General features: G+C 35.6%; 4 protein-coding genes and 2 long non-coding RNA genes across 9 annotated transcripts; 3 read left to right on the top strand and 3 right to left on the bottom strand.

Moving 5' to 3' along the window:
- On the top strand, positions 1-6,173 carry LOC149729548 (uncharacterized). The gene is made up of 6 exons (XM_089886741.1): positions 1-113; positions 1,019-1,929; positions 2,689-2,874; positions 3,064-3,164; positions 5,020-5,154; positions 5,417-6,173. Exons 2-6 carry the CDS (start codon positions 1,659-1,661, stop codon positions 5,645-5,647), a joined length of 924 nt encoding a protein of 307 aa, XP_089742867.1. The 5' UTR covers positions 1-113; positions 1,019-1,658; the 3' UTR covers positions 5,648-6,173.
- A 65-nt stretch (positions 6,174-6,238) lies between these two features.
- On the top strand, positions 6,239-7,658 carry LOC149729547 (28S rRNA (uridine-N(3))-methyltransferase-like). Its single transcript, XM_089886735.1, has 2 exons — positions 6,239-6,520; positions 6,788-7,658. The coding sequence occupies exons 1-2, from the start codon at positions 6,239-6,241 to the stop codon at positions 7,589-7,591; spliced, it is 1,086 nt and encodes a 361-aa protein (XP_089742861.1). The 3' UTR covers positions 7,592-7,658.
- A 104-nt stretch (positions 7,659-7,762) lies between these two features.
- Positions 7,763-12,334, bottom strand: LOC149729546 (uncharacterized). Of its 2 annotated transcripts, XM_089886751.1 has the most exons (4): positions 12,194-12,334; positions 11,510-11,620; positions 10,429-10,485; positions 7,763-10,199 (listed from the first exon to the last, which is right to left on the bottom strand). In XM_089886751.1, the coding sequence occupies exons 1-4, from the start codon at positions 12,283-12,285 to the stop codon at positions 9,875-9,877; spliced, it is 585 nt and encodes a 194-aa protein (XP_089742877.1). In that variant the 5' UTR covers positions 12,286-12,334; the 3' UTR covers positions 7,763-9,874. The 2 variants fall into 2 exon arrangements, with proteins under 2 accessions (XP_089742877.1, XP_089742878.1); XM_089886752.1 differs by lacking the exons at positions 11,510-11,620; positions 12,194-12,334 and adding an exon at positions 10,555-10,767.
- A 157-nt stretch (positions 12,335-12,491) lies between these two features.
- LOC149729543 (uncharacterized) lies at positions 12,492-24,511 on the bottom strand. 3 transcript variants are annotated; one of them, XM_089886720.1, is made up of 5 exons: positions 24,292-24,511; positions 18,001-18,068; positions 17,738-17,831; positions 14,432-14,536; positions 12,492-14,259 (listed from the first exon to the last, which is right to left on the bottom strand). In XM_089886720.1, exons 1-5 carry the CDS (start codon positions 24,380-24,382, stop codon positions 12,638-12,640), a joined length of 1,980 nt encoding a protein of 659 aa, XP_089742846.1. In that variant the 5' UTR covers positions 24,383-24,511; the 3' UTR covers positions 12,492-12,637. The 3 variants fall into 3 exon arrangements, with proteins under 3 accessions (XP_089742846.1, XP_089742848.1, XP_089742847.1); XM_089886722.1 differs by lacking the exons at positions 17,738-17,831; positions 18,001-18,068 and having other exon boundaries at positions 24,292-24,501; XM_089886721.1 differs by lacking the exons at positions 17,738-17,831; positions 18,001-18,068; positions 24,292-24,511 and adding an exon at positions 14,674-14,813.
- On the top strand, positions 16,308-17,736 carry LOC149729545 (uncharacterized). The gene is made up of 2 exons (XR_016385852.1): positions 16,308-16,707; positions 16,769-17,736. It is a non-coding gene; the product is annotated as an uncharacterized LOC149729545 (long non-coding RNA).
- On the bottom strand, positions 20,333-24,285 carry LOC149729544 (uncharacterized). Its single transcript, XR_016385849.1, has 2 exons — positions 22,242-24,285; positions 20,333-21,093 (listed from the first exon to the last, which is right to left on the bottom strand). It is a non-coding gene; the product is annotated as an uncharacterized LOC149729544 (long non-coding RNA).
- Positions 24,512-24,851: the final 340 nt, after the last annotated feature.

The following is a 24,851-nucleotide window of genomic DNA, read 5'->3' as shown; positions in this document are numbered from 1 at the left end:
GTTGATCGTATGAAGATGGTTGTTTAATGCAGATCCAGTTGGGGTTGTCTTGAAAATCCAATTCATTAGCGTTGCAATATTTTTTGACATCTAATTTGAACTTTGAGAAGGAGGTATATTTTGGTAATGGCTTTCTTATATATGGTGCCTTTCTATTTTTTGGTTCTGGTGTGGTCTTTGGCAAATTTACTGTTGGCAATGCACCAACTTTAAGTTGTTTTGAACATGTACCTAAAGCGAAGGCCGATTAAAATTGTGGTTAAATGTGGCCGATTAAAAAACCTTTATTCAATTTAATGACTTACCCATAAGAAAATCGTCTGAAAGAAAGTGCTTTTCGCAGATTTTTACACTGTCTCTTTTGAAAAGTTCTTTTATATCCTGATCTGCTCTCATTCCATACACAATTTTTTCCAAATTTTGTGCCCATTCAAACTGTTCCGATTTGACAAACCTCTTAGCTGGCACTTTATATAAAGAATCTCCTGGGCGCTTGCTGGGACAAGTTGGAATACAACATTGTTTTGACATTATAAAAAATTATAAGCAATTGGAATTAAACGAAGTGATCTAAAGATTCTAAAACATAAATTATATATATGCAATTATTTAAAACACTTAAATGTGAATAATAATCTATTTAAAAGCAACAAATAATCTAATTTTTAGAGAAAAGCAACAAATAATTTAAGTTCCTAATTACGAATATTTAAGTTCTGACGTAATGCTGTTCTGCCTTTTCCAATTTTATTAGAACTGGACTGAAAGAGCTGTGTTATACGCCTGGCAAAAGAATGTCCTCTTGTACGAACGTATATATAAGCGTTGATAATACTGTCGAATAATCCTGTAACCTTATTTTCTTGATTACCTGACAAAGTCTGACAAAGTGTCCCGTCCTATATCTAAATATCCTGATCATATTTTAAACAATTAACAACGTCCGCTGTCGCGGAAATCTGGTTCCCCGGAAATCTGGTTCCCATTGGATACTTATAACTTATTTTTTTTTTTTTAGGTAAATCCGAAGTGAAAATTGTTGACCAGAGTTGTAGCAGTTTTCACTGCAGATCAATGACCGTCAACATCGGAACATCCAAAAGCATTGTACATTCCTAATTTTGACGTGACTAAATATCGACTCTGATATTGCATTCCTGAAGCGCACTTATTTTTAAAACTCCCCAAATCAAAATACATTAAATGATTTTATGTTTAGTATAAAACCGTATACTGTTGTCACGCTCCAGCTCATTAATAAAAGTTGTATTGCATGAAGGATCTGCCAACACATATTTTCCTTTTATATATTTTCCTGAATAGAGATTCCAACCCCGTTAAAATTCGGCTAAGAAATTGGATTTTAAAGACAGTTATATTTCGTTTACTTTCGTAACACCTTTTTTCACTTACGTTTAGTTTTTTTGTTCTTTATTTGTTGCAAATTTTACTTACCCTGAAATCAAATTATTCAAATACCAAAAAGTAAACCAAATGTTTAAAAATGCAAAATTATAAATTTAGGAAATTTTAATTAGTCGTATAACTCTAATTAGAACGATAGAGGAAGAGAATAAAGTAATTGAGTACCTATGTAAAATGCTTGTACACACCGCACTAAATTAACTGTTTAAGATAAGGTAAGTAGTTTAGTTACTATGATTCCTGTTTGGTTGGCAAGATCAGTTAGATTAAAGTTCCAAGCAAGATGTTACATTCGACTCTTAAACATCAAAGACACACACTTGCATATATCTGAACCAGCACTTGTTTATTACTCCAATGAATCAAAAAGAAAAAGTGTAAAATATGGAGAGGTACAAAACTTACCAGACAGCATATTAAGAAGATTGGAAGAGATGAGAAAATATTACACATGGAAAGGAAAACTACTCGTTGCATCTGTGCTCACATTTGTAGCAGTTGCAGGTACAATTTGGTGCAGATATGTTTAATAATAATCTATGGCTTTTATGTATGTGTACAACCTATGTTGATATGACTTGGTAATCCTTTAGCTTGTGTCCACTGAAATTTTGGTTTCCAAATGTTCCTTAGGCCTCACTGATACCCACTGTTTTTTTAGGGGGACTTGCATAAGGTTAATTTTTTTAGGCCACAATACCGATATGTTATGTCATAGTAGTGATATGCTACGTACATTACAGGCTTACAGCACATTGTAATCTTGTTTTTTTCGCACGGTTTTATGCTAGTAAAAACCCTAAACCAGTCTATACCCCTAACCCCTACATCTAACCTGGCCATAACCTTTAACCCCTTACTTCAAACCACTGACTAACCCCTAACAAATGATGTAATCTGTAACATAGAAATCAAACGTAGTAATAGGCGTTCTATCACATAATGATTTAACATTTTTTAATTCACGATAACTTGTGTGGAAAATACGGTATCGCAGCACTTTTTCATTTTCAAAGGTAATTTTTGACATGAACGCCCAAGTTTTTTTTTAGACATCCGGTATCAGTGAGACCCAAGGAACATTTTTAGACCAAAGTTTTACTGGTCACCAGTGAAATGATTACCATTATGGCTCGCCATTATATTGTTTTTTTTATTTATATTTTCAGTGTTTTTTTAATTAAAAAAAAAGCAGTTTTCAAAGTTGACTGTTTTGCAAAACCACCGTACACAATAGTTGTATTTTCTTATTTTTATCTCCAGTGTCGTATTTTTATTTATTTGGGGATGCAATGCGAAATAAGATGGCAGAAGAAGTGACATCAGTTGCCAGTATCTCACTTACTGACAATAAACTTATCAGCGATGCTGAGCAATTATCTAAGGAGGTCTTGCAAGGGATTTTACATGACCCAGACATGAAGGATTACTCTACAAAGTTTGTGTCAAGTAAGGTAGCTAGTTCTTGAATAAAATTCCAAAATTTTATTTTTTCAACTCTAGTAATGTAACACAGATATTATATTTATAAAGGCTTCTAAAAAATATATTTCATAATTTGTTTAATGTTTAAATAATGAAGCTTTTATTCTTTTAAATCTGTGCACATTGTGTTTAATAAACTTTCATTATTTTTAGGTGTTATGTCTAATCCTGACACCAGAAAATCAGCTATAGACCTTGTTATATCAGTGTTAAATGATGAAAAAGTTTTGGAATTAAGTGCTGATAAATTAGGGGTAAGTTAATTTTTTTATGTTTGTATATAACACATTGGCGTAGAGTTTTGAAATTGCGTGGAAGTGCGGCAAACACACAAAGACAATTTAATTCGGATGCACCCAATAGTTGGACCTTCTTCGCGACAGGAACGTTATCGCAATGTAACATCGTTGTGCAATGGTAATATCGCTCAATATTTTAGTAGTCTGGACTTTATTTACTTCGTCGGCTCAACGGCTGCGTGACAAATTGTATAATGTTAACGTAGGTCCGTACAGTTCTTTTATCATAAATCTGGCATTTATACGGGCAAGAAAGGGATTTTAGCAATTTGTAAAAAAAATTGTCGTAAGCAGAATGCATGCGGCTAGGATTTACGAAACTGCCAGATAAATTTAAATACGAATCAGTATCAGTCTTTTTTTTACATGCCTGATGCACATCCGCAACTCGCAATCAAGTAAATTAAACATTCCAATTCTAAATACTCCCATATCCCATACGCATACATATTATACGTTTGTCTGGTATAGCGCAGGTAATAATGCTAGTAAATCCTTTTCCTTTGTTCCTAATTGGTCAATCCTAGAGGTGTAAAATGGGCATGAATTGCGGCACATTTACAAACAATAGGATGTTGTGTTGTAATAATCATAATTGCGCAAATATAGGCCAAAATTTAACACATTTCTTTACGAATTAATCTGTCGTTGTCATCGTCGAACCATTACACGCGCATGCAGGTGTGCGGTAGTCGTGCATTAAACAGGAGTAGCGAATTCCTAAATTGGCAGGGGTGCGTCTAGGGATGCACATTACAGAATTTCGAATCCATGAGATTCGAATCCCTTTGTATTCGAATCTAATTACGGGATTCGGTATTCTGTTTAATGACGTCATCACACGTCACCTCATATACTGTATTAACAAATTTTGAAACTTATTAATTTTGAAAAAAAATTTTTGTGTTTGTGGGACTTTCGAAAGTAAACGTTTCGTAACGTCTTTCCATAGCCTGCTATACGTTTCATGACGCAAAAACTACCCAATGGTACAATTTTTGATCATTTTACAGCTTATGATCCAACAAGGCTGCTATAAAAGAGTCAATAAACTGACTTTTGTGGGTAAAATTCATTTTTCCTATAAATATAAAAGATTCGAAATTCTAGATTCGGAATTCTAGATTCGAAATAAAGTATTCTAGGATATCCTAGAATACCTAATTATTCTGTAATGTGTATCCCTAGGTGCGTCGCACTCCCGCGCGCCCGTACTCTACGCCCATATCTATATATATTAAATTCGACCGGCGCCGTGGTGTAGTGGTTAGCGCGCCTGCCTGTAACCCAGAGGTAATGGGTACAAGGCTCGACGCTGCTACCATTGTGGGCGTATGTGTCCTTGGGCAAGACACTTAACGGCAATTGCTCCAACCCAGTGGTCACTAATGGGTTGTCTAAATTATCAGCCATACATAAAAAAAAAAATGAAAAAAAACACAAAAAAAAAAATTTACCCACAAAGTAACATACATGGTAACTCGTAAGCTGGCACGAGGTGTTAAACCCGTGTGATAACGACTGTCGTTTTCCGGCCACGCGAGGATAAAGTAAGTTTCATTCATTCATTCATTCATTCAAATTATTTGCCAATACTCCTGCTTTTGTGTAATGCAATCTACATAGATTTAAAAAAATTTTTTGCCGTGTGTGTAAAACAACAATGTTATTTATTCGTTGTGGCTGAGGTGCCTTTGACAAAGATAACTAAAGGCAAATTAATGCATGTGGAAATGTAACATCACAAGCACAACAAAAAATGTATTAAATTTTGTAAAAGATTCTCCAGGGTTAACAAATATATTTGCAGACCATAATTCTCAACCTGCTTAAAGCAGATGAGACAAGAAACATTGTTCGTGACCAACTTGAAACCATCATCCAAGATCCAGGGGTGCAACTTACTGTTCAAAAACTTCTTTCTGATGTTACAAACACACCAGAAGTAATGACTTAATGTTGTAAACCAATGTACATTGTTTTAATATAAATGAATAATTAACAGGGAATAATTATAAAACAAAAGCTAAAGTTATGAAAAATCTGCCCTTGACTTAGATCTCATGTCCCCAGGGTACAACACTATAGAAAAAAAGGGCCTACATAGTAGCACAACGCAAGACCTTAAAATTTGGCCAGAGCTGCTTCATATTTTATTACCGGTAACAAACAGTACAAATTAACTGTCTACATGTCTCCCTTACAAGGTAAAAGAAATGATGGTGGAGTTCTTCCAGAGTGTTTTGTCTTCTGAAACAGTAACTAAGGAAGGTTCAAGTCTTGGTAGAAAGATTACAAACGAGGTGATCTCAGATAAAACTGTCCAACAGCGAGCTGGCCAGGCTCTGTGGTCTGCCGTCAAGTTTTCTATTACTCCAAGATTATTTTCATCAAAAGAAGAAGTTGGAGAACCAATAGAGTTAAATGAATTGAGTTAAAATTTATCTGAAACTAAAATACAACATAGTGTGCTATCTAAGGAAAATACATTAAAAACTAAAATTCAAAAGAAAACAATTAAAAAAGAACCAACGCATAAACCAACCGCAGCCAAACCACCCAAAGAATCATCTAATTATATACCATCTTATAAACATAAAGAAACATCTTCTAAAAAACATTTCCAAAACAATTATCTTTTTAAGGACCACTTGCACAAAATAACACTTTATAATGAAGTATCAACGAAAGAAACATCTCGCAAAAATCCATCTGAAAAATAATCCTTGTCTAAGTAGTGTACTTGCTCAAATACCTTTTTTCTGAAGCAATGTATTAGTAAACCAATGTCATTCGTTTTGGCTAAACCATACCATTAAATCTCATGTGAAAAGTAAACAACTCTTTAAAAACACTGTGAATCTTTACTCATTGAATTCAAATTTATTTATTGTTTCAATATTGCTGCTGTAGTACAATGATGTATTATACCTTTGTATAACTAGTACAATGATGTTTATTCAGGGTCTTGTCATTTGTGTCTGAGGTTAGGGTCTTGTCTTGTGTGTTAAAAAGTCAACACATTTAAAATGAATGGACCAAGCAAAAACAAATCGGAAGAAAAATTGAAAAGAAAAGTTGAGAAGAAGCTCCATAAAGAAAAAAGAAAAATTAGAAAATTAGAAAAACAAATGATCTTGAAAAAAGATTTTGAAAAGAAAAAAGAAAAACTTGAAGAACCTGTTCTAGGTGATGGGAGGTCGTACACAGTGAGTGTTGCTTTACCTGGCTCTATATTGGACAACGCACAATCTCCTGAATTAAGGACTTACCTTGCTGGTCAAATTGCTCGTGCCTGCGTTGTCTTTCAGGTAAAATTTTGTAAAGAAACAGTATATAAAATACTATAATATGTACAAGGTTTTGGCTCCTCCAGCATGAAAACTTAATCTTATTTCAATGTTCTGTCTGCATGTTGGCAAAATTTTATTGGGGTTAAAATTTTAACTAATTGTTTCTAATATTTTTAGGTTACAGTTATTCTTAGTGTTAGTGCTAAGTATATTATTATAAAATGGGATAGACTGTATTTTTGTATAACTGACATTGAATCCTGGTCATGGGTTTTATTGCTCTAGGTTGATGAGATCATCGTATTTGATGAATCTGCATCCTCAGGCAAAGACTCTTCCACCCAGGGAGACTTTACTGGGGTCGGAAAGAAAGGAAACTGCAACATCCAACTTGCCAGAATCTTGCAATATCTCGAGTGTCCGCAATACCTTCGCAAGTCTTTCTTTCCAAAACATAAAGATCTTCAATATGCAGGAGTTTTAAACCCGCTTGATTGCCCCCACCACATGAGGGAGCAAGACAACGCAGAATTCAGGGAAGGAGTCGTTGTGGACCGACCGATCAAACCAGGAAAAGGATCTTTTGTTGATTGTGGAACTTTAAAAACAGTTCAGATTGATAAAGTGTTGCAACCCAATATAAGGGTCACTGTTAAAATTAAAGAACAGAAGAAAAAGTATATCTTGGGGGAAGTAGTTCCCCCTCATTACCCCCGGACGAAGGGGGGCTTGTATTGGGGGTACAACGTCCGTCTTGCGAACTCTCTAAGTTCTGCTATTGTTGATTGTCCGTATTCAGACACTGGCAAGTATGACATCACAATTGGGACATCAGATAAAGGAGAACCAGTTGCTGACTTTAAAATGCCAACTTTTAAACATCTTCTGATTGTATTTGGAGGGATACAAGGTTTAGAAGCTGGACTGGAAGCTGACGAAGCTCTAGGAGGCGATATAGAGCTATCTTTGTTGTTTGACAAGTATTTAAACACTTGTCCCAACCAAGGTAGTCGTACTATACGAACAGAAGAAGCCATCCTTGTTACTATGTCAACCCTGTGGTCACAAATACTTTCAAATCAACCTTAATCATTATGCTGAAGTTCTGCCGTTCTTTGTGGATTGTTTACACTCTGAATACAGAACTAATCAATAATGTAAAGTTCTCATTTCTCAATCAAAGCAAAAAGTTATACAACTCTCTTATGATGGTCTCTAAAGTTTAAAAAAAGTTTTTTTTTTGTTTACAACAAGCAACTACCATGTATGAGAAGCAGTGGTGTATTTGCAAATGATAAATATGGTTCAAGTTTTTTCTAAACAATTAAAAAAATATGGAGTAACACAGTTTATAAAAAGTTAACTTAGGGATGATAGTTTCAAGGTATTGATAGAGACATCGAATAGAGAGACATTCATTATTATTTATTAATGGTGACATCCATTACAGAGAGCTGTGTGTGCTTTATCTAATTCCAACTTTATTTACAAGTTAAAAATGAATAAATGATAACGCAGGTAAAAATTTTATAAAAGCAAAAATCTAAATATGTACGTAAACATTCAAGTCTAGTTAACAGGTCTCTTTCTTTATATATAGGGTAGGGTGGGGGAAGAGGGAACATCTTTACACATAATATCCATAATCGTGTTTTAAACAATAAACAACGATTTGTGGTAGTCGGGAAGATACGGTTTTATAATTCTTTGAATGTTTTTTTTTTACTGCCAAATGGGAAGAAAAAATCAAATGAAAAGGTGTCCCATCTTCCCCCTGCCTACTATATATATCTAAGATATGCCGCATTTCTTAAAAAAGACCTGTTTATTTGGACCAAACAAAGGGACCGAATTGTCTAAATATATATAGTAGGATGGGGGAAGATGGGACACTTTGTCACATGAGACTTTTTTAATTTTTTTTTTACGGACCCCCATGATAATCAGGAAAATAATGTTAAAGAATTATTCGACAGTATTATCACGACTTTATAAAACGCGCGTCAAAGCTGAATACTGTTTTTAAATATTAAAAAAATATGTAAAATAGAAACAGTAGATTTTGAACAGGTAAAAAAATGCGAAATAGTAAGGTGCTAATTTTGAATGTCGCAAAAATAATATTAAAGCAGATGAAATTTTGTAGTTTGCAAGTGTGAACGATTAAACAAGTATCATAGCTTCGTAAAACAACCTTGAATATTTCGTACAGTTTGATTTTGTCTCATAAAACTAGTTTTAGTTTTGTAAAAAAAACTGAGATATTTGCATAGGGAAAATAGGCAGGGGTAAAGATAATTTTAATTTAAAGTAAAAAGAACAAAAAATATTGGTTTGGAGTTATATGTATAAAGTTTACATGGCAAAGAAAGCACAGCCGGTTAAATTCGGTAGGTTAACTACAAGTTGCAGAATACTGCTAATGTAATTATGTTTTAATTTGGTGTCCCATCTTCCCCCACATTGTAGTTTTATATGTTTTATGGCCAAACTTCTAAAGGTTTTTAGTCGTTCGCACTTAGAGATAATTATGAGAAGTAGCTTGTACGAAAAACAGTGTAGTGATACCCAATTTGTAGCAAAAATGAAAACTTTAATAATAGTTATTATCAGTTTTCTGCTATTACAAGTTGATATACATTTGTAGAATACAATATTTATCAATTAAAGTTCGAACAATACCCATTGTCGTTCAAACAATACAATTGTTATACAGTTAATATAATGTAGGTAACATGTTAAAAACTATAGCAGTAGGGCAAGAAAAACAATGTTTAAACCTTATTTTCAAAGCGTACAGTATTAGTTTGTGTTATTTACGTGTACTCCTAATAATAAATACACTTATTAATCAAAATTAACAATGATTTTAAACTGTCTCATCTTATCTTTTGATTTTTCGAATTTGTAAAGTTTCACCTGTTGTGCGAATTGCTAAATAACTCGTCGTGTGTTTTATTATAAAATTTTGAATTGTTGTCACATAATAAAGGAATGATAGTACTAATTCGTGATATTACCCAAAAATCGAAATCTATTTTGATTTTGGAAATATTTGCAATATGTGCTTAAGTGTCCCATGTTCCCCTGTTGTACTATTGTAGGGTGGGGGAAGATGGGACACCTTTAGCACATAATATCTAAATATCCTGATCGTGTTTTAAACAATTACTAACGGTCAATGGGAGTCTTGGGCATACAGTTTTATATTTTTTTAATGTTCTTTGTTTACCACCAAACGGGGCGAGAAAATAAATGTAAAAGGTGTCCCGTCTTCCCTCTCCCTACTGTAATTTATTTCTAAGATGTTTGGTTTTGTTAATAAAAGTTATGAATATTTAGTTTAATTAATTTGTTTCATCATTTTTTTGTTTATTTTTTATCCAAATCCGAACAATTCATTTGTATTAATTTTATTGCTTCCTTTAAAGCGTTAGGTATGCCTTCATCTAAACCCTTCATTACGGTTGCTTGGAAACCGAGCACTGCTGCCTCGTTGTCATAGTGATCCGCGATAGTTATAACGTCATTATCGTCTAATAAACTTCCGCGCAAGTCTAAATTTATCGGTGATGTGGCGATACTCGATTGGTCTGATTTTTGTTTAAAAAATCCGACGGTGAACTTTAATCTGGAACCTGTAACCTCTGTGACCCCCAACCCCACCAGAGGAACTTCTGGGTAACTTAGGCGGTTCCTGAATAATATTGCCATTGTTTTCCGATATTGTACCACATATAGTTGATGAGAATATTTTCATTAACTATGATTGTACTCAAAGAGATTAAAATAATCTCTTTATAAGTAGAGTTGGTTTTAATCTCTTTGATTGTATTAATGACTAAATATATGTGACGAATTAAATATGTGTGACGAATTATTCTGTGACGTATGGGATTACTGGATAACACGGTACGGTTACATACCTGCATTCGTAGTAGTTGTCGGTTAAAATATGTTCAGTCAGTCCCGGGTTGTTAAACCTGTAAAACATAAAAAAAACTAAGTTTGTATACTAATATAGCGAAGTGATTTAAATTAAAGCGACATACCAACGAAAAATCAAAATTTGTATATGGATAGATATGCTCAAATGTATCCTAAAAGTACCATCTAAGTTACCCAAAAAATCGCGTGAAAAAACCACTGGAGTAAAAGAAATTCGGCTGTTTCGACAATGCAGGGGATTTCCCATAAGAAAAAGATTCACTCAACTTTGATCGTTACTAGTTTCTAAAATACTACAGAAAGTTCCAATTTTATTTTTGATTTTGTATAACAAATGCTTTTTCTTCAAGAATATATAAAAAATTGTGAAACATAGACTTTATTATGTTTTAATTTTTCAATTGAACGTAGGTGCATACCAGATTATGCTGGCTCAGCATATTTTCAAACCTAATATTAAACACGAAAGACTGACATTTTTTCAAAAAAATGTTACAGTAGGTACTAGTAAGACATATTGAACATTTTAATATAAAAAAGTGCTAAAAATTAACTAACAAAGAAAAAAGTGCTGAGTCAGCATATTATGTAGCTATGTTCAATCTAAAATTAAAAGTACTAAAGTCCATGTTTTAAAGTTTTTTTTACATAGTTTTGAAGAAGAAGCATTCATTATACCAAATCAGAAATAAAATTTGAACTTTCTTCAATATTTTAATACTAGGGACAATCAAAGTTGAGTATTTTTTTCTCATGGGAAATGCCATGCATTGCGCTACGACCATTTTTTTACTCCGGCGGTCGAATTTGCTGTTTTAAAACTCATTTTTTTCAAAAGCTATTTTGTATTTTAAAACTCGGTGCTAGCTTTAGGTCACATTTGAGCATATCCATCAATACACAAACTTTGAATTTTCGTTTGTATGCCTCTTTAACGTAGCTTTAGCGCTCGTTCGATATATATATACACAGGACGGTGTCAAAACAGCATAATTTGCCCGGAAATAACGCGTGTTCGCCGTGTCTTCATAATACGTTGAGTGGTGCAATTTGACGTACTTAGAAACAAAAGATTGTGTCAAAGATATCATTGTGTCGTAATAAACAGAGTCCGCGAGGTTACCGTCGTGCCCCGTGTCACGCCACCTTGTTTGTAGAGGAACAAAGAATCTGCAATAATAAATCGTTTGTTTTTTTCGATTTTTTAACATTACCTTAGCCGTGTATAATTTTGTATCGAAATTTCAGTAGTTTTGCCGTAACGTGAGTGCAATATATACAAACTGTTCACAACATATAGGCTACCTTGTTTTATAACAACAATAATTTTCATGTTCTTGTAAAGTTGTTTTTATTTGGGTCTATTAAGTACACAGCACAATACCGGCCTAAAAACTTTGTTTCGATTTTAAAAAATGATTTTCAATCTTATAAATCCCTTTTTTATATAAAACTTCTTTAGTTGTACGGTGACTATAGGCTATGGAATGTCGGACCATTTTCTTCCGGCGTGGGAAAAACTAAGGTACTTACTTTGCGGCACTCCTAATTAATTGATCCACAACAGCAGCACATATGTGGAGACCCTATGGTTTACCCGATTCAATTCCAATGACTTCGTATTCACTAATTTAAAAAAGAAACTTTCCCGAAACATTAAAGTGGTCCGTATTATGCTGTTTTACATTTATTTTCTTAATCCTTTATTTTAAACCTTTTCAAGCCAAGTGCAACCAGACTAACCTGTAGTTAGCTATCTTCCAAAGCGCAGGTTCGTTTGAGAAGTTTCTTCTGTTAATAGCGCTGGCCGCTTTTAACAATTTGCTATAGAACATCGCTGGTAAAGCCGCGCGAATCTTAGCCACGCCGTTTTACTTTTAAGATATATAGGTATTCTAAGGGCTAGGAGTTCAGCCTTTTTATATAACCAGCTACGTAATTATACGTGCATAGACGTCACGACGGGTTACGTGTGTGGTGTGAAATCATATCGGCGTTTTCCGGAAATACAACGGTACAATAAAATATGTAGGCTAAATGGTTACGCTAGTACCGTGTTTTATCCTGCACGATATCACAATCAAATCGGTGTTCTCATTTCATAATGAAGGAAATATTAAAAGTAGAGTGAACAAAAAATTCAGACACAAAATGTGATTATTTATAAACACCGTGAGAAAAAGCACGTCAACGTTTTCGTTGCTGCTGCCGTATTAGTCTTCGTTGCATTGCAAGTCGTTTTTTTCGTTCGATTTCAGACGCTGTACATCGGCCCTGTGATGAATTCGCACTAGGTGGTGATACAAATTTACCAGAAAGAATTGGTTGAACCATTTTTGGCTTGATAGGCCCCATTTTTGTTTCACCCTTGACCTTCTCCATTTCTGCCTCAGTTAACATAACTGCTTGCAATAATAGTTCATCATCATCAGAGTTCATGTTTGTTTCGTGGTTGTTTGTTTTTACAACTGGATCCCACTTTTTAGCCATACTTGACTGTTCACTTCTAATTATTGATGTTTTTTGAGGAGCAACCCTACCATTGGTTTTAGTATCTTGAATGCTTTGCCATGCTTTAAAGTTTGAGGTTTGAGGTTGCTGTTTCTTATTTTCTTTCATTGCTGGTTTTCTTGTATCATTTTCACGCATGTTGTTATGAATGTTTTTTATTTTCTGAACCCACTCCGTTTTTGGGTCCGATATTGTAGTGGTCTTTTTGGCAGCAACAGTTTTTGGCTTTAGATTTGGAACAAACATTGGTGTGGTTGCACTATTGTTGTTTAAAGATACTTTGTTACCATTTAGTGGACTGATAGATTTTGAAGGAACTTTAGTTTGAAAAGGGTTAAATGTATTAACTGCTCGTCTACTTTTACTTGCGGAAACTTTGTTACCATTGTGCGATGGATTGAATGTATTGTTGGCAGGACTACTCATTTTTGCAGGTACTTTGGTTAGAAAAGGGTTAAACGTCTCGTTTGTTTGACCACCTTTCCTCCCAGAACCTTTGGTATCATTTTGTGATGAATTGACTGTTTTGTTGACAGTGGCATTACTTTTTGTGTTTTCTTTGCATTGAAATGGATTAAATGTACCTGCACTGTTCTTTTCAGACACTTTGTTTTGAAATGGGTTAAATGGAGCTTTAGTATTGTTACCATTGTTCTTACAGATGGAAGCTGTTGGATTGATTTTTGACTGAGAGGTCTGATTGCTTTGAGGTTGTTTTTCTAGGTTGGAATTTAACCTGTCTTCTTTGTTCATGGGAACAGAAGGTTTGGTTTCTTCCACCCAACTATCATCCATATCAAGCAAAGCCAACACATCTTCTGGAATACTGACATCGGAAACTACTTTGGTATCTTGTTGAAATTTTGTTTTTTTCTGGGACATCTTTTTAAACTTCGATGGTGGTTTTTTTGTCTTTTGTGATGAATTGGACATAAATAAATTCATGCAAGTGGCTGCACTGTTAGTAATATCTTGCACAGGTGATATATGCCTATTCTGCAAATTCTCGGTTTGTTTTATTTCTACTGTGACAGTAGTTGAGCTGGATTTGCAGGGAAGTAATGCGTTTGGCTTTAAATGCTTGACAGCTGACATGCCCGCTTTATAATTGACAATTTTTGATTGATTGGAACTTTCAACATGATTGACAGGTACATCTCGTACAGGGGTGCTTGTTGTGTTTTTAGTTTGGCTGTTCGGGTTCTTATATGCTTCCATGATGTCATCAGCATGTCGAAGCATCGACTCATCAAATAAATCATCATCAGAAAGTGCAGCATCATCCATTTGAGGAATATCTGCATAAACACAAAACAAATACAATATAATCCCCACTTTAAATAGTATATTTTAGAAAAACAAACCAAAATTTGTATTTTAAGACAAAAAAAATACATATTCTGGAGAAACAAAGAATTCAAAATTAATATTGACTTTAATTTAAACAAGCATCATTTAAAACATGCTTACTTAGTAGAGGGCTTGTATTCTGTGTAGTAGGAACAGAGGATGGCAAGTCTTCTCCTTGACCGGACATTTCAAACACAAGGTCCATAGAACTATTGATGGTTGGCTCTGTAACAAAACATTGGTCGTGTATAATTAATTAAATATGTTGAATAAACTTCCCAAACATATAAATCACGTTATTTTATGTCAGCTTAGCAGGGTATGCAGGCATACCCTCAAAAACGCCAGGTTTGCATGCATACCCGTGTTTTAGGCCAGTGGCCATCAGTGTCAATGGTATCAGTATTGAGCATTGCACACAGCTCAGCATCCTTTGTTTTCGGTGCCAATGCTGGACAAACAGTGTTTTTCCTTTAAAAAAATGACAAGTAAAGGTTTTTAAACATTTAAAGTGTCTGGGCCACAGTTCTCATGGTTGCGCAGTTTTTAGCATAAGAATAAAGTTTTATGTCTTACTGATGCTAAATTAACAGCTAGTTTATGAAAATTTTCTTTAATTTAAAAGATATTAACGTTTAAAAAATCAAATTTCAAAGTTGTAAAAAACGTCACTCGCAGGCACTGTGAGGTAACAATACAATATTTCGTTTATGGGAAAAACCCGGCCTATTAGCGGTTTACGGTTTATTGGTGCAGTTTTGATAGATAAGCAAATCAAAGCGTTTTTTTAAGGTATTAACAATACTTTAAATGGCTCCAGCAACTTATTGGAAGTTATTTCCTGGGGATCAGTGTAACCACACAAAATAGCCTACCAAGCTTTGTGGAGAATTTTTTTTCGTTTTTTCCCCATATGGCATAGACTATATTTATATCTGTAGTTAAAGATATCTTATAGGAGTTTACCATAAGTCGAGTAATCATGCCTGATTGGTACTGTGTTTAAAAAAAAGACAAGAAAGACTAAACCGATAATAAGTATATATATAGCCTAATATAGGTGTGTGTGTTTTCATTTTTAAAAGGAAGAGTGGGGCTTAGAAAAAAGCAAGCAACATTACATTGGTATGCTGGTCATCCCATATTTGTAGTGCACATTTTACTTCAGATGGTTTTACTATGATATGTTCCCATTAGGACATGCAAAGAAACTTGTTCGGATCAAGTAAGCAGCATTTACTTGGAGAGCGCAGAAGAAACAAATCCACCATCTGGTACAACCGTTCTTTATTCAAAACAATGAAAATAATTTAATTCTATTTCTATTTTTTTTGTATGGGTGAGGTCTGTGAGGTCCGTGAGGACCTGGGATTTAGGCCAGACTTGGCCCATCACCCCAACACCCTTGTACGTCCAGAAGTGACGTTCTTTGTATAGGTTCCGACTCTAGTGTTCCGACCAAGTCCCGTTTTCTGTCCCGATTCTCGACCCGTAGGACTCCATCTGCGGACTATTTCTGCTAACTCGTTCTCCGTTCCGACCAAGTTCCATTTTCTGTCCCGATTCTTGACCCGTATATACAGGACTCCATCTGCGGACTCGTTCTCCGTTCCGACAAAGCCCGTTTTCTGTCCCGATTCTTGACCCGTGGGACTCAATCTGCGGACTATTTCTGCAAACTCCTTCTCACATGATTCGCGAACATCATTCGAGGACTACACTAGTACTCACAACGTCACAACCGGACGCACTTCCACAGAAGGTTTATCTTCGTCTGGGCAGCGAGTCACCACATATATGCAACTTTGTGGGTAATTGTTTTTCTTGTATATGACTGTTAATTTGGACAACCCATAAGTGACCGCTGGGTTGGAGCAATGTCCGGTAAAAGGACACATACGCCGATCAGTGTTAGTACCGCCATCGAGCATCGAACAAGGGACACGTTGGTTCTGAATGCAGGCGACTAAACCACTGAGCCGGACAAAAAAAAAAATTAATATTTAAATGTGTATTTCTAGAAATGTTGAATGAAAACAATATAACTCTTGCATGAATCACATTTTGTATGAAACATTCTTGCAAATGTTGTTCAACTGTCACTATAATGTTGTTCGCTTATACTTTTGATCAGTACTGATGGAACCTTTCTGTTTTCCTTTTCCAGTCATTCCCGTACCTATCGAACAAAGTTCTGATCAGCTGTGAAGCGATACTGTTTAAACAAAATAAACACTATAAACATGTGATTGACCATCTTTTTGGTATGAAGGCCAACAATAAATACTATATTAGTGAAAATTGATTTCGCTAAATTTGTATTCCATGCTCGGGTCTCAGTCAAGAATATCATATTTGCAACACATATGTGTTTACACAAATTTCAGCAAATTCAGGTAAAAAGACAGTGCAACACTTTAACCAACAGACTTATTAAATGTCACTTTTTTTTACCAGGGCCGTGGCATAGTGGTTATTACGCCTGCCTGTAACCCATAGGTAATGGGTTCAAGGCTCGTCGCTGCTACCATTGTGGGCGTATGTGTCCTTGGGCAAGACACTTAACGGCAATTGCTCCAACCCAGTGGTCACTAATGGGTTGTCCAAATTACCAGACATACATAAAATCCCCCCAAAAAATAATCACCCACAAAGTAACATACATGGTAACTCGTAAGCTGGCACAAGGTGTTAAGCCCGTGTGATAATGACTGTCGTTTTCCGGCCACGCAACGATAAAGTAAGTTACATTCATTCATTCATTTTTATTAAATGCTATTCTTAGTCAACCTACCAAATTGTATTTTTGATTTTCTCAGCTTCACTTGTTTTACATGGTAGCCAAACTTGGCCTGTCTACTTCCCCAACACTTGCTGGTAGTACAGGTTCAATCTGAAAAGGCTCAATACCTATTGCTAGTGGACTAGGATCTTCACTTACGTCACTTCTTCAGATAAAATACTTCTACCTGACTATACATCACACACTTTTACATTATTGTTAAATGACAAATTTAAATAATGTAATACTGTAATACACTTACAAACAATTAAAAAAAAACAAAATCAGGCCACGGCAATACCTACGCATATTTCTTAATTTAAAAGTAAAAGAAAGCACTATGTCGACGGTACACTCTGCTTTGCTGCAAACATAAATTCCTTTTTTTGCTAGCAAAGCCGAAATCAGCTGATCGGTTAGAAAAGATCGTGACCTAATTTACGTCATAGTACCTGCGAGTGACGCAACAATAGGCGATTTTTTGGTACTTTTTAAAACGTTTTTTTGGGCAAACTAATTATTGTTTTCACATAAAAAATACCACAGATAAGATTTAATAAGTGTAAATTTTCATTAAAAACCAACTTTTATGAGCACGGTCCAGACACTTTAAGTAAACATGAATAAAGGAACTCAGCACTAACCAACATTGTTATTCTTGTACTTGGATAATTCACTGATTAATTTCCTTGCAATTTCATAACTCTTCGTATTTTCATCATGTAACACCTTTGGCTTCTAAATAATGTTTAATACGAGTTTGAACACCATCACTGTTGTAAGAGCAGGTAAGGGATCTATTATATTAAACGGAAATTGCTTTGAACAGGTTTTGTGACATATGCTTATTGCCAATCTTTTGAACAGGTACCTACTGCTATTAGCATTGAAGTTTACAATTGCTTACCTTATGTGCTGGTTTGCTTTTATAATCTGGTGTTGTTTTTCTTCCATGCTTGGGACCAGAGCATGGCACTATAAATAACAAGATTCATGCCCGAACAGTTATCAACTGCATTTCAATTGCAAAAAAACTTTCAGAATAAATGACCAAGGTGATACTAGAATACATAAATTATAGTGGCTATTTTTGATACCTTCAACTTGTATCAAAATTTTTCTACCAAACTAGCTTTGCATACGTTATAGGGTAATCGGGGTACAACCAGGAGGGCTGTTTTACTGTTATAATAGTCTATTAATTATAACGTTTCATAATATAACAATCGGAAAGAATGTACCTACTGCCCCACCAACCACGAGATCGAAACTTCGTGTATGAGTGTCACTTACACTCTTCTTACATTTTATGAGTGTCACTTACACACTTTTTACACTCTGCGCCGGGATAGGAAATAAAGGAAGAGGCATGCGGTAGCATACATTTGACACCTAACAAACAAAGCAATTGTTGTGAATTTATTCTCATGAAAAGTAACGTAATGAAACTCTGGTTCTCGTGTGCCAACAAACAATGTTTTTTGGCTTCTGTCCAAGCTCGACCTGGGCGATACTTTGTAATATCATATTCAGTGCTGCGATTCGTTGCCAGGTGTCGGCGAGCGCAATTTTCGACGTCCAAATTGTCACGAGAAACTTAATTATTCTGACGACATATTACGTCACATTAGTGGCGGATCTAGAGGGGTCTGTTGGTGTTTGAACATCTCCCTCAGAAATTGTACATACATATTTTCGCTTACGTAGCTCTAGACGAAAAACTGCGCGTCAAAGTAATGATCGTTTGTAGTTGATTTAAATCAAAATTCTGGGACTTAAAGTCAATTATATTACAACTGCTTTTAATATGTGTGACTGATTTTGTAATCGTTATCTATATTATCTTATCTACACGCTGACGAAAACATCGCCTGTCTCCCGATTCAGACTATACGAACAGAGAAATTGGATAATTCGTAATCGTAATTTGTTACGAAGCGCTAGGGTTACAAGAAAAGATTACCCGCTGTTATGAACAAAATAAAGGCTTGAATCTATAGTGGCGAAATAGGTCTGGCCACTGGCCACCATGCTTTAGCTAAACCATAGATATATTTAGGTATATATGGCTAAACACAAATTGTATTCACATCACATGCTTGTTGTGTTCACGTGCATAGAAAGCATAGGCGCCGAGTACGCGTAGGCGCGGAGGCGGCGCCTTGTGTTTGAAATGTCCGGTCAAGGAGAAGACTTGCCATCCAGAAATTGTATATACATATTTTCGCTTACGTAGCTCTAGACGAAAAACTGCGCGTCAAAGTAATGATCGTTTGTAGTTGATTTAAATCAAAATTCTGGGACTTAAAGTCAATTATATTACAACTGCTTTTAATATGTGTGACTGATTTTGTAATCGTTATCTATATTATTTTATCTACACGCTGACGAAAACATCGCCTGTCTCCCGATTCAGACTATACGAACAGAGAAATTGGATAATTCGTAATCGTAATTTGTTACGAAGCGCTAGGGTTACAAGAAAAGATTACCCGCTGTTATGAACAAAATAAAGGCTTGAATCTATAGTGGCGAAATAGGTCTGGCCAGTGGCCACCATGCTTTAGCTAAACCATAGATATATTTAGGTATATATGGCTAAACACAAATTGTATTCACATCACATGCTTGTTGTGTTCACGTGCATAGAAAGCATAGGCGCCGAGTACGCGTAGGCGCGGAGGCGGCGCCTACGTACGAAATAATAGAGAGAACGGATATTTAGGCATGCGTTGACCGCATGGTACTTGGTCATGCGTTGACCGCATGTGCAGAATCTGTTATATAGCTGTTACGTATGCGTAATTGTCTTATTTACGTCACAATCGTCACTTTGAACATGCAGTAATCATGCTTGGAACAGGTTAGTAACGTTAGTTTAAACCAGGTTCAAACAAATGTTGTTGATCTATCGTTGTTAAATGATAAAGGTAGTTAGATTAATATTCATTGTAGATGAAAGTATTCATTGTAAATGGAACAATTCTTTACTTGATCGCAAACGTTCAACTTCAAACCTGTTTTCAAGCTCCCGCTGGCTAAATAATCAAGGGGACAATCGCTATTATGACGCACACAATCAATGTGTGAATTGCTATTATCTCGTAATTAATTACCAGGTCAAACAATCGCTATTATGATGCAATGAATCCACGTGTGAATCCCTACTATTTCGTACTAATTATGCTGCTTGGTTGAGGAAAACATCGTAAATATACAGCAGTGCTACTTGTGGAACATATTTAGGTTGTTTATTACCGCCTACATTGTTTAGAAACTTTAGAGTAGGATAATTGGTTGTTCTTCATTTTCTAAGTAGCTAACATTGAATGTGTTGCTTTGCCTTTGTACGACGATGCGCGAAAAGGCTAAACTACGACGCACGTGGACGTTAAACTACGACGCACGTGGGCGTTAAACTACGACACACATGGACGTTAAACTATGACGCACGTAAAGGTCAAGTAGAAAGCACGTCGCCTCGAACGAACGATTTATATATCTTGCAAATACGCACAGGGAAAGGATCAACGCGTAACACTGACGTCCAGCGTTGAGCAAGCGTAAAATAACGTCAATGAAACGATTGTGTTACGTCATAATAGGCTCCGCCTCTGCACTACATTTCAAAACTCGGCGCCTATGATAGAAAGTATTCATCGTATAAACGAGATAATCCTTTAAATAACAGACGTGAAAAAAACAAACATTTAACATGTTTTTAAGCACCTGCTGGCTAAATAATGAACGTGTGAATCCCTATTATGACTCAAACAATCGCCGTGTGAATTGCTAATTTGTGGTAATTAATTGCCAGGCCAGACAATCGCTATTATGATGCAATGAATCCACTTGTGAATCCTCACTCTTTCGTAACAAACACGCTGCTTTGCTGAGGAAAATATTGTGAATATAAAGCAGCAATACTTCTGGAACAGCTTTAAGTTGATTATTACAGCCTAAAGCTCTAAATCGTTTAGATTGCGATGTACCGATAGCACTGGCGTAGAGTACGGGCGTGCGGGAGTGCGACGCACTCCTGCCAATTTAGGAATTCACTATTCTTGTTTAATGCACGACTACTGCACGCGTGTATAATGTTTCGACGATAACATTAATTCGTAAAGAAATGTGTTAAAATTTGACTTATATTTGCGCAAACACGATTATTACAACATAACATCGTATTGTTTGTAAATATGCCTCAAATCACGCCCATTTTACACCTCCCTGTTTGACCAATCAGAAACAAAGGAATCGTGGATTAACTAGCATTATTACGTGTGCTAGACCAGACAATGGCGTAATACGTATGGGATATGGGAGTATTTAGAATAGCAATGTTTAATTTACTTGATTGAGAGGTGCGAATGTGCGTCAGGCATGTAAAAAAAAACAAAAGTACGACCGATACTGATTCGTATTTAAATTTATGTGGCAGTTTCCTAAATCGTAAACGCATGCGTTCTGCTTAGCCAATGTTTTTTACGAATGCTAAAATCGTGTTAAAAATACTAAATTCGCACAGTGGTGTTTTAGTTTTTTACTTATATTTTAACGAATTTTCTCCTGCTGCCCACTGACGGTGTTTTTTGGCTATAAGCCAACGATTCCTCGTGCGGTCTTGATAATTAAAAAAGTTCAAACTAGTTTCGTTTTTTTTCTGATTAAAGCCAGATGACCGCGACGATTTCAACTTGCAACACACACAAACTGTCAGATAAACATTTGCGGGTAAAACAATTTTTTGCTCATAAAAAAAAAACAGCTTTCCTGATACAAATACGGCGCAGTTTCATGTACCACACTTCTCAAACTGTATTCGGTCAGCATACAAATTTTTAACGAAAGCTAGTTTAAAAAACTATAAAACTTATCGGCGATCACCGAGACACCGATCGCAGTTTATGGCAACCGAGGCAACCAACTTCCTCTTTTGAAATTACCGGGAATTTAGTGGCGGTTTAAGAATGCCTGGTTTGCAAGTAATTCCCAAACATACACTTGTCGAAATACTGGTTTACATTGCTCACGTAATACGCATTCGTCACAATTCCTATTATTGCGAAATAGCTAGTTATGTTACGTCACAATTGCAAATGTCTCTTGGCTGTATAAATGCGGGATTTATGATAAAATAAACAGAACAATCGTCTGTTTAGCAGTAGCTAGGAATATTGTTTGTTTAACTGCATTCCGAAACTCGGGTTAGCAAAAAAGTAGTAACAAGCTTTCCAGAAAGATTCTTATTGTATTATTTTTAAGTTTGTTCCATCCGATGTTGTAACTAAATATGTGGCAATATAAACCACACTAGGCTAAACATCGAACGTTTGGTTAGTTAGTTAAAATTTCCTGTATGGCAATAATTGAATACAAAAAACCGTTATTTTGATCTAAATAATCACTGTGTGAATCCCTACTATGACGTAACAAACAGCCTGCCTCTGGCTGAAGTAAATTCTGCGTAATAATAACTTTATCGAAACATACAAGGACGTATTTTTAAATGCATTTAATCCAAGATGAAAAGCGTTCTAATCAGAGACAATGATTCAGAATACAAAATAGATAACTACAAATCATTTTATCAAAATGTATACCGCAGAGTTCAGTGATAAAAAACTTTACATTTTAAAGATATATTATTTGTCCTCTAAATCCAATAGTATTACATCTGTGCACGTAAGAATTTCCACTTCATAATAGGCAATTTTGTTGCTGACCCAGACTTCGGCGACACCTGGATTTTTTTAGCGACGCTTCGTAAAATTTTAGTGGCGCTGCGCTAACCGCCGCGACAGGCATTTCGTGTCCCGTAAGATTGGACATCTGCGGTAGATTTTGGCGACACTGGGCACCACAAAAATAGTTGCGTCGAATTTTGGTTTCCCGACACCGATACGTCGCTAAATTTAACGGTTATTGCCGCGACACACGAAAATGTCCATAACTTAAATTGGACTAAGCTTGCTCGGCTGTCGCTAAACCGGTCAATCGCAGCTCTGTCAAGTGCAATTGAAAAATATTAAAACTTTTCATCACAACTGCGAAGCGATTGTTTTACGTCAGCAGACATTTCTTCAATGCATCTTGTAACTGTCCTGGCAGAAAGACTGATATTCAAAATTACACTCCGTTTCTCTGGGCACACAATGTCAACAACCGCCAATAAACATTCTAAAATAATTTTTTTGTCAGTAAAGGGTTTCATGTGCTTGGCAATTAAGAAGCTTACTTCATAACTTGCAAGTGTGTTCTTTTCTGCCTTTTCTCCTGATCAAGCTTTGTTGTTCCAGGTTTTGTTTAAGTTTGTCCAGTTTGTCGATTCTGGATTGCCCCTTTAAAGCACTGTATTTCTGGTGCTTTGCTTCGTAGTGCCGTTTTAAATTAAATTCTTTTTTTACAGACACAGTATCCGTGCAGATTAACCAGATTAGTTTACCACGGTGCAGGGTAAAAAAATATTTGTCTGTCTATGAATCATTAAATACTCTGCGTTCATTGCCTACTTTTCTTCGTTTAGCTTCCATTGTGACTAATATTTTGTGGTACATATATAGCCTACTCATTTCTCAACAACTTCAGTTGAAACCATAATGAAACCATGTTATCAGAAGGCATATATAAGGATAAACGCGGTTGTGTGGAAACAATATTTTCCTTTGAGGGAGTTGACGTAACAATGGGCAGGATGCAAAGTTAAGAATTATCAATCAAACTGATAACATGACTGTGTGTGTTGAATGGACTAGACGAGAGGGAGATACAATAAAAACAAAAGCAACTCCTTGCTGGAGCTTATAAGCAATATATTGTTCATAACGGGCAGTGTGTAAGGGAATTTACAAAATAGTGCGTGGGCCGGTCAAAATGAGTTCGCGGGTCAGATTGCCAATCTTTGAGGTAGGGGGAGGCTCAACTACAACGTACGTAAAGGTCAAACTACGACGCACGTAAAGGTTAGACTACAACGCAGGTAAAGGCTAAACTACGACGCTTGTGGACGATCGGTACCGCTGGGTGCTGGGGTCTAGTTAGTACAGTGTCTAAATATTATGTTAATGGCACTAGTATCAAAAATGAACGCTATAATTTCTGTATTCTATAGGAATTTAGGATCACCCTTGGTGTAAATAAATGTGCAGGGCAGAAGTAGTGGAGCACAGCATGTTATAATTACTATAAATTAACTTACACTGATATCTTTTCCATGCTGTTGGGGTTGGTGACCCACAGTCCCACCCAACTTCTACATCAGTCATCGACTGTGAGGCACTCTCATCCATTTTATTGCAGCACAAAATTAGTAATAACACCGGAGTTTAATTTGGTAGGAATCATTTAAACCTTGGTACTTTCCCTATTTTACCTTAAACAGGATACGCCCTGGTAAAAAGAGCCTATTACCACAGATGTTATAACGAGTTTACGAGTGGCCTCTCTCGTCTGTGCTATTACTACCTTTTGTACTTAATTGAATACAACACGATATTTTTGTTCCTTTGTATAAATAAATACACGCTTTTCAATTTAAGTATAAATACGTTTTTGCATTCAACGAAAAATAAGTTATATGAAACCTTTGAACCATCTATTTTAATTTCCCGGGAAAGCATGGTCTTTCACGCTTGACCGATGTTTGTTTTGCTTGAGTTTCACCAATGTATATATAACACATGGAGCTATACAGAGAAAACGGAAAAATTTTTCCGCTTGGAGGCGATGACAAATTCGTTTCTCTATTTTATGGGGAGC

This window comes from Ciona robusta, chromosome 10 (genome assembly GCF_009617815.1).
Source record: "Ciona robusta chromosome 10, ASM961781v2".
Classification (NCBI taxonomy): Eukaryota; Metazoa; Chordata; class Ascidiacea; order Phlebobranchia; family Cionidae; genus Ciona; species Ciona robusta.
This window is presented reverse-complemented; position numbering and strand designations above follow the sequence as displayed.

What these genes read in the sequence shown, in the direction of transcription:
- LOC149729547 (XM_089886735.1), top strand. Translation starts at nt 6,239, where the DNA reads ATGAATGGACCAAGCAAAAACAAATCGGAAGAAAAATTGAAAAGAAAA. An exon ending in GTGCCTGCGTTGTCTTTCAG is followed by an intron (nt 6,521 to 6,787) that starts GTAAAATTTTGT and finishes TTATTGCTCTAG; the next exon opens with GTTGATGAGATCATCGTATT.
- LOC149729548 (XM_089886741.1), top strand. Translation starts at nt 1,659, where the DNA reads ATGATTCCTGTTTGGTTGGCAAGATCAGTTAGATTAAAGTTCCAAGCA. An exon ending in CACATTTGTAGCAGTTGCAG is followed by an intron (nt 1,930 to 2,688) that starts GTACAATTTGGT and finishes TTTTATCTCCAG; the next exon opens with TGTCGTATTTTTATTTATTT. An exon ending in TAAGTGCTGATAAATTAGGG is followed by an intron (nt 3,165 to 5,019) that starts GTAAGTTAATTT and finishes ATATATTTGCAG; the next exon opens with ACCATAATTCTCAACCTGCT.
- LOC149729546 (XM_089886751.1), bottom strand. Translation starts at nt 12,285, where the DNA reads ATGTTCTATAGCAAATTGTTAAAAGCGGCCAGCGCTATTAACAGAAGA. An exon ending in TGGAAGATAGCTAACTACAG is followed by an intron (nt 11,621 to 12,193) that starts GTTAGTCTGGTT and finishes TTATTATTGCAG; the next exon opens with ATTCTTTGTTCCTCTACAAA. An exon ending in ACACAATCTTTTGTTTCTAA is followed by an intron (nt 10,486 to 11,509) that starts GTACGTCAAATT and finishes TATGTTTTACAG; the next exon opens with GTTTAACAACCCGGGACTGA.
- LOC149729543 (XM_089886720.1), bottom strand. Translation starts at nt 24,382, where the DNA reads ATGGATGAGAGTGCCTCACAGTCGATGACTGATGTAGAAGTTGGGTGG. An exon ending in GTACAAGAATAACAATGTTG is followed by an intron (nt 14,537 to 17,737) that starts GTTAGTGCTGAG and finishes GTTTTGTTACAG; the next exon opens with AGCCAACCATCAATAGTTCT. An exon ending in GAATACAAGCCCTCTACTAA is followed by an intron (nt 14,260 to 14,431) that starts GTAAGCATGTTT and finishes GTGTTTATGCAG; the next exon opens with ATATTCCTCAAATGGATGAT.